This window comes from Thamnophis elegans, chromosome 14, assembly GCF_009769535.1.
Source record: "Thamnophis elegans isolate rThaEle1 chromosome 14, rThaEle1.pri, whole genome shotgun sequence".
NCBI lineage: Eukaryota > Metazoa > Chordata > Lepidosauria > Squamata > Colubridae > Thamnophis > Thamnophis elegans.
In genome coordinates, this window is record NC_045554.1 from 41,180,860 (window position 1) to 41,193,716 (window position 12,857).

A 12,857-nucleotide genomic window follows, 5' to 3' on the forward strand; every position below is an offset into this window, starting at 1 on the left:
GAGAGAAGCAGCCTGGAATTAAGGAGAAACTTCCTAACAAGGAGGAGAATTAACCAGTGGAACAGCTTGCCTACAGAAATCACGGACACTCCATCACTGGAGGTTTTTAAGAAGAGGCTGGACAGTCATTTAAGAAGAGTCAAGGACAGCTGGACAGGGGAAATCTTTACCTTTATATTTTATGGCGTAAATTAATTTTCGGTGGTGAGCTTTATTTCTCACTGTTTGGTTGCACAGAGCAGTTATTTATGTATAGTTAAGGGTAACAGAAAAGGGACGCGGTGGCTCAGTGGCTAAGATGCTGAGCTTGTTGATCAGAAAGGTTGGCAGTTCGGCAATTCTCATCCCTAGCATCGGGTAACGGAGTGAGCTCCCGTGACTTGTCCCAGCTTCTGCCAACCTAGCAGTTCGAAAGCACGTTAAAAAATGCAAGTAGAAAAATAGGAACCACCTTTGGTGGGAAGGGAACAGCGTTCCGGGCGCCTTTGGCATTGAGTCATGCCGGCCACATGACCACGGAGACGTCTTCGGACAGTGCTGGCTCTTCGGCTTTGAAACAGAGATGAGCACCGCCACCTAGAGTCAGGAACGGCTAGCACATATGTGCAAGGGGACATTTACCTTTAAGGGTAACAAGCTAAAGTGTTTTTTTTCTTTATGGTTTGGAAATTTTGAAAAAAAGTTTTGGGATGCCTCTAATGCAGAAACAGCATTGTGTTTCCTACAAGAGCCTTTCCATCAAGGTCAACAGGAAATAATTGGAACTCCTCTCCCATCATTTCCAGCCAGGTCAATGAACCTGCAGAAGGTTGCTTTAGGTAGATCTTCCCTTGTGAGCATCTAGTATAATCCTGTTTACATATCTGCCAGCCGGTTTTGGATTTTCGGAGATCAGCCTACGGTTACAATCGAATAGATGACTTTTATTAAAATCTCATGTAGCTTCAAAGACATTTATCTTCAAGGAAGATAACATTTATCTTCAAGGAAATGCAAAATTTGAAATCTACAAAGTTTCCAGCCTCCCTTCTCTCCCCCCCCCCCCCCAGAAAGAGGAAATTGAACAGCTGGCAAAGTGTGAATTATAGAAAAATGTCGCTAAAATAAAATTCTGTACAGATCAAAGCCTAACATTGTAATCATGACAAAACGGCAGGAAGTCCATCTGCTATTTCATAACCCCCTACCTACCCAGAAAATTATTTTCAAACTAGGGAAGTAGTGGGTATTACAATATAATCCATGAAAAATTATATGTATGCCTATATATGATAGAGAGAATGAGTAATAGGAAAATCGCTTGCGAGCCCTCCCTCCCGCCTACCCTTCCATTTCCCCCTTTTCTTACATGGGATTTCTCTCTGATCTTTGTCAGCTGCAAGCCACAGTTTGTGGTTTTGGTGTCCTTTGCCAAATTGAGGAGTAGCCAGGGTTAAGCCCCGGTCTGTCCGTGTCAGCCCTATCCAAGGGCAAAATGTAAGCTGTATTGACATAAAAGTAGTCCTTGACTTACAACCACAACTAAGTATATATAAGAATATGGTATGCTGGTTTGACAGCTGCGGACAGGAAGGCATCACTACAGAGAGTGATCAATCCGGCACAAGAAACCATTGGTTGCCCTCTGACACCACTGGATGACATCACCAGGTCTCGCTCCTTTAGCAGAGTAAGGGAGATACTCAGAGAGGATTCACACCCTGGTCAGTGTCTCTCTTTGCACTTCTACCATCAGGCAGAAGACATCAAAGTACAGCCAGCCAAACAAACAGGTTTAAAGATAGTTTCAATCCTTGGGCTGTCAGACTTTTAAATACAACCACAATCACTCCATGCACACGCTAGTTTCTTTCTTTCTTTTTCTTTCTTTTTTCGTTTCTGTTACAATTTTTCACCAGTGAGGTTACAACCAATTTCGTTATATTTAAATACAAGGACAATAAAGATTATACATGCGTGTACACACACAAACACACACACACACACACACACACACAGAGTATACAATACCAACAGCGGAGAACAATTTCATTTTTCAGTTCAGGGTTGCAGACAGACTAGTTTCAGTTTCAGTTCTCAGCACAGCACTCAGAACTGCAGGGCTAAACCACGCCCAGGCTCCAAGCTGTTTTAGCTCCCCTTGGCTGACCTTCCTACTAAGCCTTATTCATTGGCTGACCTTGTTACCATGTCTCTGCCAGTTCATGAATATTTTGACATGTTTCACCCCTCTGTCATTTAGTTTTGAAAATAAAGGCTCTTTACCTTTGATCACGGCTCTCTGAAATGGTGATGGGCCTTTTTATGAGAACTGACTCAACTAGGAAGGGACGAGTCTTGCTAATAAAGTGTCCTTGGATTACTTTTAGGGGTCTTCCGAGGTAACCCTGAGCAAGTCAAAGAATACCAGAACCTTCTGGATCCTTTATTACAACAATCAGCTGAAGGTATGGAGATCTCTGGATCAGAAGTCCTCAAAGCATGTTTTCAATCAATGTAGCAAATGCAAGTCCAATGCTAGGAAAAAGACTCAAGTACTTAACTGGTAGAACTCTGGTATTGAGGTATCGGGTTTAAAGCACTGTATTGAAGAATGCAGATGAATTTTTTTCTGTATCATTCCTGAGCTCCGTTTTCATTATGGCTTTTCATTTCACTAATAGCAGTTGTAAATATTTCTGATCTGTAGCACCAGCATCACAGTGGTACCGCTAAAAAAAAAGCACAGTCTTTTCCATCTGTCAAACATTACCTTATTTTTTTCCTCCTCCTCCTCCTCCTCCTTGAACTAGTTTATAGGCATCGCATCTGTTCACTCAAGGTGTAAATCGAGATGGCAGTTTGTATCTTTATTGAGCTGCAGCACAGAATGATGATTAGCACCGCTAGTGTTGCTTCATTCACTGTGCTTCGTTTTCATACATATGTTTGTTTATTTATTTTTCACCTTGTTTCCCCCCCCTCCGAACCGCCCCTTGCCCCTCCATTTATTCCTCTTTAACTAGTCTGTTTAAACATTTGTAGGTTATCCAGTTGTACCTAAATATTACCACGTGCCAGCTGATTTTGTTGAACTGGAAAAGAAAAATCCGGGCAGCCAGAAAAGGTTTCCTAGCAACCACGGACGGGATGGAAAGTTTTTCCTGTTGGGACAGTCCCTCTATATTATTGCCAAACTTCTCGGTAAGTAAGCATAATTACCAAAGAATCAGAACGTCCTCCTATTTGGTGTATTTGCACCTGGTGACTTCATGAGTTTTAGAAGCTGTGTGGGGAAGTTCCTGGACCACTGAGGAATCTTTTAGCAATACCCCTTAGACTTACATACCTGTTGTGGCCCAGCAGGTGCCGTTGGAGCTGCCACCAGACTCCAACAGCGAGGGGCCCTCTGAGTTGGCTCTGGAGGATGTGGAGGACCCTGGACAGGGTTCCGACTCCGAGCAGGGCGCAGAGAGGCTGGTTGGCCACCAGGAGGCACCTGAGCCTTGGACCAGTGGGGAGGAGACAAGGGAGAGTGCGCCGGAGGCCAGTAGTGAGTTGTTCCTGGATGCACGCCATCGAAGCGCTACTAGGCGTCAGGAACAATTACGCAATTACAGGAGGTGATTGTACTCAGCTGGTGGTCATTAGGCTCCTCTCCAGACTATAAAAGCTACTTGTGCACACAGCCCTCTTTGCAGAAGTCAACGCAGGATTGAATGTCGGAGGACATTACTGTGAGCTTGGCAGGCTGGATTGCTGCCAAGCCTTATCTGTGTTTATTGCTGCCTGAGTTTGTCTGAGTTGCTGCCAAGGTCCTTATCTTTTGTTTTGCTTGGCTTTCAGCCACCGAGGTTTTGTTGTCTTGCTATTAAAATACATTCCAGTTAAGCTTGTCTCGGCATTCATTACTGGACGGAGGAGGGGGTCAGAACACATACCTATATAATATATAAGTAATTTATACTTATATATTAAAAAAAAGTTTTATTCTATTCTCTCTCTATTCTACTCCTGATCCTCCTGGGTGTGCAATCTGTTCTGGCAAAACTGAGCTTGGATGCATTCAATAAACCTAGGGACTAGCTACTACATTTCATTGTCCTTTTGGTTTACGATCAGACCCTGATCTCGGTTCTTCTTGCGTATCTCGGAGTAATAAATTGTACAGTGGTGGCAAATGCTTTTAATGACCCGTTGACAAATAACTGATGGTGGTGGTTTTGCTTTCAGTTGATGGTTTAGTAAGCATTAAAGATATCGACCCGGTGAGCCGCTTCATTCCTCCTCAAGATCAGCGGAACGTCAGCATGCGATACTCAAATCAGGTATGCATGTCTTTATCTACTGACGTATGAAAAAAAAAATCCATTACTGTGGAGGAAATTGTTGATCCCTAACATTTTTGTAAAAGATATAATCTTGGATTAGTCTGTGATGAGCGTAGAATAAATTGCTTATATAATAACTCTTTGCAAAGTTTGGTCTACTTTTCAGTGTTGGAATAGATGGCCCCAATAATGTGTGTGTGTGTGTGTGTGTGTGTACATACAGAAGAGATTGTGCGCACACACACACACACAAGCAAATCTATCTATCTATCTATCTATCTATCTATCTATCTATCTATCTATCATCTATCTATCTATCATCTATCTATCTATCTATTTACCTACCTACCTACCTACCTACCTACCTACCTACCTACCTACCTACCTATCATCTATCTATCATCTATCTATCATCTATCTATTATCTATCTATCTATCTATCTATCTATCTATCTATCTATCTATCTATCTATCTATCTATCTATTTATCTACCTACCTACCTACCTACCTACCTACCTACCTATCATCTGTCTATTATCTACCTACCTACCTATCTAATCTATCTAATCTATCTAATCTATCTAATCTATCTAATCTATCTAATCTATCTAATCTATCTAATCTATCTAATCTATCTAATCTATCTAATCTATCTAATCTATCTAATCTATCTAATCTATCTAATCTATCTAATCTATCTAATCTATCTAATCTATCTAATCTATCTAGTATTTTCCAGAGTATAAGACACACCGGAGTATTAGACGCCCCAAGATTTTGAAGAGGCAAATTTTAAAAATAAGTTTTTATACTCTGCAGACCTCCCAAAAATGGCCTGGTTTTTTTGCAAAAATGGGCCCATTTTTTGTCAAAAAAAGAGGACATGAATAGCCTTTAGGAAGCTTGTAGAGTACTCCTGGGAGCTGGGGGGGGGAGGAGCAAAAATGAGCCCCAAATGGCCCGTTTTTCTCTCATTTTTTCCCTCCCCAGCCCCCCAGGAGCACTCTGGAAGCCTCCTAAAGGCTATGCAGGGCCATTCTTGCAAAGGGGGAGGAGTTTCAGGAGGCCAAAAATGCTATATTCAGTGTATAAGATGCACCCAGATTTCCCTCTTTTTTTGAGGGAAAAAGGTGCTTCTTATACTCCGAAAAATACAGTGTGTGTGTGTTTGTGTGTGTGTGTTTATTTGTATGCCAGTTTTTATAAGCCAGCAGACTGGGTTATTCCAGTTGGTTTACTAAAATTATATCAATGTCTCCCCAGGCTACGCCTAGTTAAAAGAATAACTATTGGAGCTGAAATAACTCTCAGTGCTGGGTAAATAGCTAAGACCTTAACATGATGATTAGCAAGCATCCATCAGGAGCCTGTCCTATAATTTATTAAATTTTGTTTTCTTTCAAAAAACAAACAAACACCCAACCTGGACAAAACATATAAAAAGAATTGCTTATGTGAGATGCATTGGTTGTTAGAGTTTGTTGGAGAAATCACATCCAGAAAGTACACAGCAGGGGTGGGTTTCAACCGGTTCGCGGCGGTCCCCGCGAACCGGTTGGTCGGCGAACCCAGAAGTAAGTAACTTCTGGGAATGGCGAAGGGCCCACCTGCCCGCCCGCGCTCCTTACCCAGTTTTGACGAGTTCTGTGCTTCCACGCATGTGCAGGACGCATACAGCACCTGCGCGATCCTCCAGGAGCAGCTGGAGCATCGCACAGACGCTAGTACGTATGCGTGCACCACGCGCGTGCACGAGGACGCCGCCGGCCCCGTTCCAACCGAACTGGTTGGAACGGGGCGAGAAACCCACCCCTGGTACACAGAGATAACTGATTCTTCAGGATTCATTAACTTATTTATATACATAATAACACATGAAGTAATATATACAATGCCAAGAAGCAGGTTCTTCCAACATGGTAGAAAGTAGCGATTGTAAGCAAGTTCAAACACAGGCAAGCTAGACAGAGAATGAATTTCTTTTAGTTTCAGTTCAGAACTAAGCCACACCCAGACTCCATACTGTTTCAGCTCCCCAATTGGCTGACCTTGTTACTAAGCCTTATTCATTGGCTGACCTTGTTACCATGTCTCTGCCGGTTCATGAATATTCTGGCATTGGTGAGTTTATTTTTCCCCCCATAGAGACCCTGTGCTTGTGTTTTGGTTGTTAAATTCACTGGCTCTCCCACTACATTCTTTTTAAAAGCTACAGCTCAGGCACCTTCAACTACAGGTCCTTGACTTACAACCATTGGGTTAGCGACGGTCTGAGATTTACAATGGCTATGATCAAAGTTAGTAGGCCTGAGGGTTGATTCCTGGGAAAGTTCTACAGTAGCAAGTGAAACGATTCTCCACTCACTTAAGTGTATTGATACACAGCTCACAAAATTTATGAGGTTATGGTAGACTCTGTGAATCTCCTCATATTTTTTTAGGTTTGCAGAGAAGTTAAGGCAGCCAAATCAATTTAACTTACCTAACACATTTATTTTTAAGTAGGCAAGACTGTATCTTACCTTAATTTCTTCTTCACAACTCTTACCTTCTATTTGTTTGCAGTTCAATAAATCAAGTTGTTTTGTTGGATTTTTGGAATTTACCGGCATTCCATTAAGTATTTGTTTTAATTCCTTTTAGCTGCAAAGCCGTTATCTGGATTGAAACCAGTTAACAGGTTTCTCTTCCAGCTTGGCTGTAAATCTTTGTTCTCCAGACATTTATTCCCTTATTCGGGATTTGGCTTTCTCAGCAGAAGGCTCACAAGACATGACTCAGCTATATTTGTCCTTTGATTTCAGATAAGAATAAAGCACATGGAAATATTATTCACTGCACTACACAAAAGTCAACGCTTTTCCAAGTGAATGAATACTTGTTCACTGTCTTGATCGGTCCAGGTGATGTAGGAGAAAGTCAGGCGGAGCTGGGTAGAATCAAGGGAGCAATCAGCCTAGAATCATTATATTCCCACAAGCATTTTAAGTTCAACCCCTTTTGAATTCCATTAACTCTTATCTAGTGCCAATTTAGTGCTGATCGCACAAATAGTCAATCTGCTTAACTGGAACTTAATGTTTGGTTCCTGATTCTTCATACCTGACAGGAAGGCACCTTCAGCTCTAAGGTTTAGATAAGAAATCAACTCCACATTAAAACTACTTGTATTAAAATTGACTATATGTCAGGGTTCTCATGGATGCCCTAATTAAATAATGAGCCTCAAGCCAAGTTTCAAAAGAAATCCAGTTATTTATTAGGAGCAACATGTTGGCACTACCCAAATGAAGCCAGCTCTGACCCCATGTAATGTACGGCCCAAGTGTGACCCTGTTTGCACATCTCCCAGCAGGGTGTGTCATAAATCACATTCTCCAATAGAGCACTTTTGCGGGCTGTAGAGATCACGCATCTCTGCCTATTGCAGGTAACCTGGGAGACAGCCTTGAGAAAGATATGCATGGAATGTGCTTCTGGTTGTGGCTGCTGTGCTGCTCCAATCAGTTCTCTCCCCCCCCGCCTATGGCAACTCAAAAGCAGGCCAGGGATGCTTTGCGAGTTGACACTATAATTACAGAAGATTGCGAGTCTAATTATGCTTTATTTCCTCCATCTCCTATACTCATGTGAATTAGGGGGTGCTTGAGACATTTTTTGCATTCTTTATTGTTTGGGTTTAAGGACTACTTTCCTTCTTGTCTATTTGGTAAGATATCTACCATTTTTCTATCAAGGCCATCCTCTTTACAGCATCTGAATTGGGCTAACATAATGGTTCTCTCAAACCTGGGATATGCTGGCTTCTATCTCAGTGTATTTTTATACTAGTTCATAGAAGATGAGCAATAGATATCTGAAGGTTTTAAAAAAGCTTTTGCCCATGTTTGCTTTGAAAGTATTAAGAAACTGAATTCCCTAACCACGGAATTCGAAGCTGGAAGCTTCATTGTGAATTCAGAAACTTTCCTGTCCTCTACAAAGAGTTTACTACAAAGGATTAAGCTATCTCATTTTTGTTCCAAAGCAAATTAAGGAAATCCATTTAGTCATCTCTCTCTCTCTCTCTCTCTCTCTCTCTCTCTCTCTCTCTCTCTCTCTCTCTCTCTCCCTCCCTCCCTCCCTCCCTCCCTCCCTCCCTCCCTCCCTCCCTCCCTCCCTATTCTATCTATCTATCTATCTGTCTATCTATCTATCTAATACTAGATAGCTTCGTAAAAGCCAATCAGACAAAATTGGAGTTTCTTTTAAAAGGCAATCTCATTCATTAATGAAGCTTGTGTAGTTCTCATTAGTAATAAAACAACTTAATCAAACTTTAGATTTGGGATAGAAGCTATTTTATAGAAAATGGCACTTTTTCTAAAAGCCTATCACGAAAGCAGATCTATTGAAGGGCTGTGATTCTTTTTTTCCCCATAGCTGGAATTCAAGCATGAATGGCTCCGTATGTAAAAATGCTCATCTGCATTTAAAACAGTTGTCTCCTACAACAGAGGAACAATAACGTGTTTTGGGTAATTCATATGAATTGTTTTTTTTCTTATAAACCTCCCATTTTTCAACTGAAGTGGATTTCATAAAAAGGGCTTCATATTTGAGTTCTAAAACGTTCTGTGGCATAGACAGGAACAGACAGTAGCAGTTCTCTGGAGCTGTCTAAAGATGTTGATTCTTTTGCTTCCAGTCATAAAATATCTCCATTCCAGCATTTTGTTTTGTCTCAGTCAAAAAACAAACAAAAACAGGATCACAGACTCAAGAAACAAATCATATGTCAACTCCGAAAGCATTCATGGTCTGCTCTCGAGTTGCCATGGGCAGGAAGTAGGGAGAACTGCCACGTTCAAAAGCACATTCCATGCATACCTTTCTCAATACCCCCAAAGTGTTAATACCACTTTATAATGCCTAGGTAGGGCCACACTTGGAATACTGCATTCAGTTTTGGTTGCCACGATGTAAAAAAGATGTGGAGACTCTAGAAAGAATGCAGAGAAGAAAGATGATTAGAGGACTAGAGGCCAAAAACACATGAAGAACAGTTGCAGGAACTGGAAATGTCTAGTTTAATGAAAAGAAGGACCAGGGGAGACATGATAGCAGTCTTTCAATATCTCAGGGGTTGCCACAAAGAAGAGGGAGTCAAACTATTCCCCAAGGCACCTGAGAGTAGAACAATAAGCAATGAGTGGAAACTAATCAAGGAGAGAAGCAATTTAGAACTGAGGAGACATTTCCTGACAGTGAGAACAATAAACCAGTGGAACAACCTGCCTCCAGAAGTTGTGAATGCTCCATTTGTCTGAAGTGGTGTAAGGTTTCCTGCCTAGGCAGGGGATTGGACTAGAAGACCTCCAAGGTCCCTTCCAACTCTATTATTCTATTTTTTATTTTAAGGTTGGATCTCAGGCAAGCTCAGTGTCTTAGCCATTGTGTCCCTTCTTATTTTGTACTATTATCACACTAACCGAAGTTGCCCAATTAAAAGCCCTACAGCTAAAAGTATAGTTGATGCCCTGCTGGTGTCTTAAATCAGACCACCAAGTTCTGGTATGTTGATAGCAGTGGTGGGTTGCAAATCCCGTTCCAACTGGTACAGTTGGAACGGGGCCGGCAGTGTCCTCATGGACGCGTGTAGTGCGCGCATGCGTTCAAGCGCTTCCGTGATGCTCCATGATGCTCCAGCTGCTCCGCGGAGCATTGCACAGGCTGTATGCGCCATGTGCCTGCGCAGAAGCGCAAAAGCCTTTAAACTCCGGTAAGGAGCTCGGGCGGGCCCGTGGGCCCTCCGGAGCACCGTACCGGAATGGTATCCCGTGTTCCGGGCTGGCTCCGATACGCGCGTACTGGGGCATATCGCCTGCAACCCAACAATGGTTGATAGGCAGTGACAATCCCATTGTCTTTTCTATGGATGGGGGTCTCATCGCTATACTCAAACAAATCCACATATGGAATATGCCCATAAAATGAATGAAAAGGACATTTTGGATAAATAAATTCTACATGTGCAGTCATGGAGGCTGTCTGCTTCATAGAACATCTGTTATACATCAAAATTATATACCACTGCTGAGAGATAACTGGGAGCATTACATTCATGGACTAGTAGAAAATGCTTTTTTTTAAAAAAAAAATGATGCACAAGTCTAATAAATCAATAGCTCGTGGTTTCTTCTTTTTCCTGCTTCACCACAAGAGTAAAAAAAAAAGAGGAAGAATCTTTTGCTACCATTTCAATAGCGCATCGTTCAAAAAAATTATTGACAGCGCAGCTCCTCAGGTGGCACTGAGATTTATGCGTCTTGTTCCCCTGATGTTCCTTTCTCTTGTTTGCATAACCAAATTGATTAGCAGGCAATAAAGAATGAACAAAAAACAGCCATGCAGCCGGAAATTGCCAGTCATATTTAATGGATGGGTATTGTTCACATTGGCTTCGCATTATGTGGTAGGTAACAATCAGATAGCGAATCCCAATTAAAAAAAACATTTTATTTTTTCTTCTTATCCTTTTTAGGGTCCCTTGGAAAATGACCTCGTGGTCCACGTTGCATTGATTGCCGAAAGCCAGCGGTAAGTCCTTCAGGTCACCAATAAATGCCACTGGTTGGTTTTCAGTGTGCCAGTTGGTGATTTTGGTACTTTAGATGGAAACACCATGATCTTCAGAGACTCTGTGGGTGAATGTGTTGTGGCTGGCCAGCGGAGCTATCAGCAGATTCGGACAGTGAGGAGGTTGGGGAGGAACATGGGTCAGTCCTGGAGTCTGGGGGAGGCTCGGACGAGGGCTCTGTGTTGAAGGCAGAGAAGGGGCCAGAGCTGTATGCCACTTATCAGTTGCCTTTGGAGTCAGACATCAGTGAGGCAGAAGAACAGCTGGAGCCTCTTCCCAGTGTGCACATCCCAGTGCCGACTTGGGAGTAAGGCCACAGGTGGACAATGAATGGCCCCTCCCAGAAGAAATAAAAGAGGAGAAAAAGGGGAGTGGAGTTTGCAGGAGACAATTAGTTCACTTAATTGGTTCGTGACTCTCTGAGACTCTTTGCCAAGTTCTTCAGATATCGGCCTGGTAGCTCTCCAAAACAGATAAGGTCTGTGACTGTAAATCCTCCCTTGAAAGATTTTGTGAGACATGAATAAGGAGAATTCGCAGTAAATTAATAAAATGAGGAGTTTGCTTCATGCCCTTGGGAAGCCTCGGTTAGAACAGAAGGAAGTAGAGCGAAACCTGTGGATTTTGCTGAGTCAGGCTGGAAATTAAAATCAGGAGCTTGGCTTCTCCCTTTCCAGACCAACAAATTAGTTAACTCAACGGGTTTCAAGATCCAGCCCAAACCTCCAGTGAAGTCCAAGTCCCCTGCTCCAGAACTGATCTCAAGAATGATGGATTGGGAAGAATTCTTGGTTCAGATCTGAATTTTGTCACGAACCATATTCAGGCTTCCGGTTTAGCTAGGCAGTTTGAAGAACAAAGTGGCTGAACAAAGACATTGCATTAGAATACCACATGATTGGTGTGCTTCTGTCATAGCATGTTGTACAAGCATGTGAACACAGGCAGATCCTTCCAAGACCCTTTGGAGATATTTGGACCTACCTGGTAGTTCTATCCTTAGAGTGGTGCGGTGGCCTAGAGGTGGAGCTCTCGCCTCACAATCAGGAGGCTGTGGGTTCGATCCTAGGTAGAGGCAGATATTTCTCTCTCTGGGCACGCTGAGAATATATCTTCCGAACAAAACTCCGCATTGGCAACAGGGAACGGCGTCTGGCCAGTAAAACACTCCGCTGGCTCCATTCAGTTGCCCAGACTCCATCCCGCCAGGGATTATGGGGTTGTTAAAAGATGATCATGGTAGTTCTATCCTTGAAAGTCTCGAAGCGGTAATAAAGATTCTTAAACTCAGCCTGGCTTTGTTTCCATTTCTAAGAGTAAGAATCCTGGGTTTCTTTCAAATATGGTTTACTGAAAGCAGATTCCAGTTTTGTCACACTAACGTCCCTTTGTAATGTTTTCACTGAAAACAACAACAGCTTGCAGGTGTTTCTGAACACATACGGCATCCAAACCCAAACACCACAACAAGTTGAACCCATCCAGATTTGGCCTCAACAGGAGCTTGTGAAGGTAAGTTGTTACTTTAGCATCTTTTTTTTATTTTTATTTTAGAAAAAAACCTTTTTGTTTTCTTTTGAAAACTGGTGTTTCCTAGGCTGTGATAAATTGCTTTGATTATGGTCTTATTTATGTCAAATTGAAAAAAAAACCCTATAGTTTCACATCAGTGGTGGAATTCAATTTTTTAAAAAATTCTGTGGGCATGGCTTGGCTTGGTGGGCGTGGCAGGGGAAGGATACTATAAAATCTCCAATTCTCTACCCACTCCAGGGGAAGGATACTGTAAAATCTCCAATTCCCTCCCCACTCCAGGGGAAGGATATTGTAAAATCTCCAATTCCCTCTCCACTCCAGGGGAAGGATATTGTAAAATCTCCAATTCCCTCCCCACTCCAGGGGAAGGATACTGTAAACTTTCCAATTC

The 12,857-nt window shown here is 42.3% G+C and overlaps 1 protein-coding gene across 2 annotated transcripts in view; it reads left to right on the forward strand.

Moving 5' to 3' along the window:
* The window catches only part of PHKB (phosphorylase kinase regulatory subunit beta), a 114,170-nt gene that overhangs the window by 53,949 nt on the left and 47,364 nt on the right, over positions 1-12,857 (forward strand). For both annotated transcript variants that reach the window (XM_032230842.1, XM_032230843.1), the window contains 5 exons: positions 2,370-2,447; positions 3,025-3,183; positions 4,213-4,307; positions 10,835-10,890; positions 12,349-12,442. In XM_032230842.1, the coding sequence (XP_032086733.1) occupies positions 2,370-2,447; positions 3,025-3,183; positions 4,213-4,307; positions 10,835-10,890; positions 12,349-12,442 (482 nt within the window). The remainder of the gene's footprint in view (positions 1-2,369; positions 2,448-3,024; positions 3,184-4,212; positions 4,308-10,834; positions 10,891-12,348; positions 12,443-12,857) is intronic.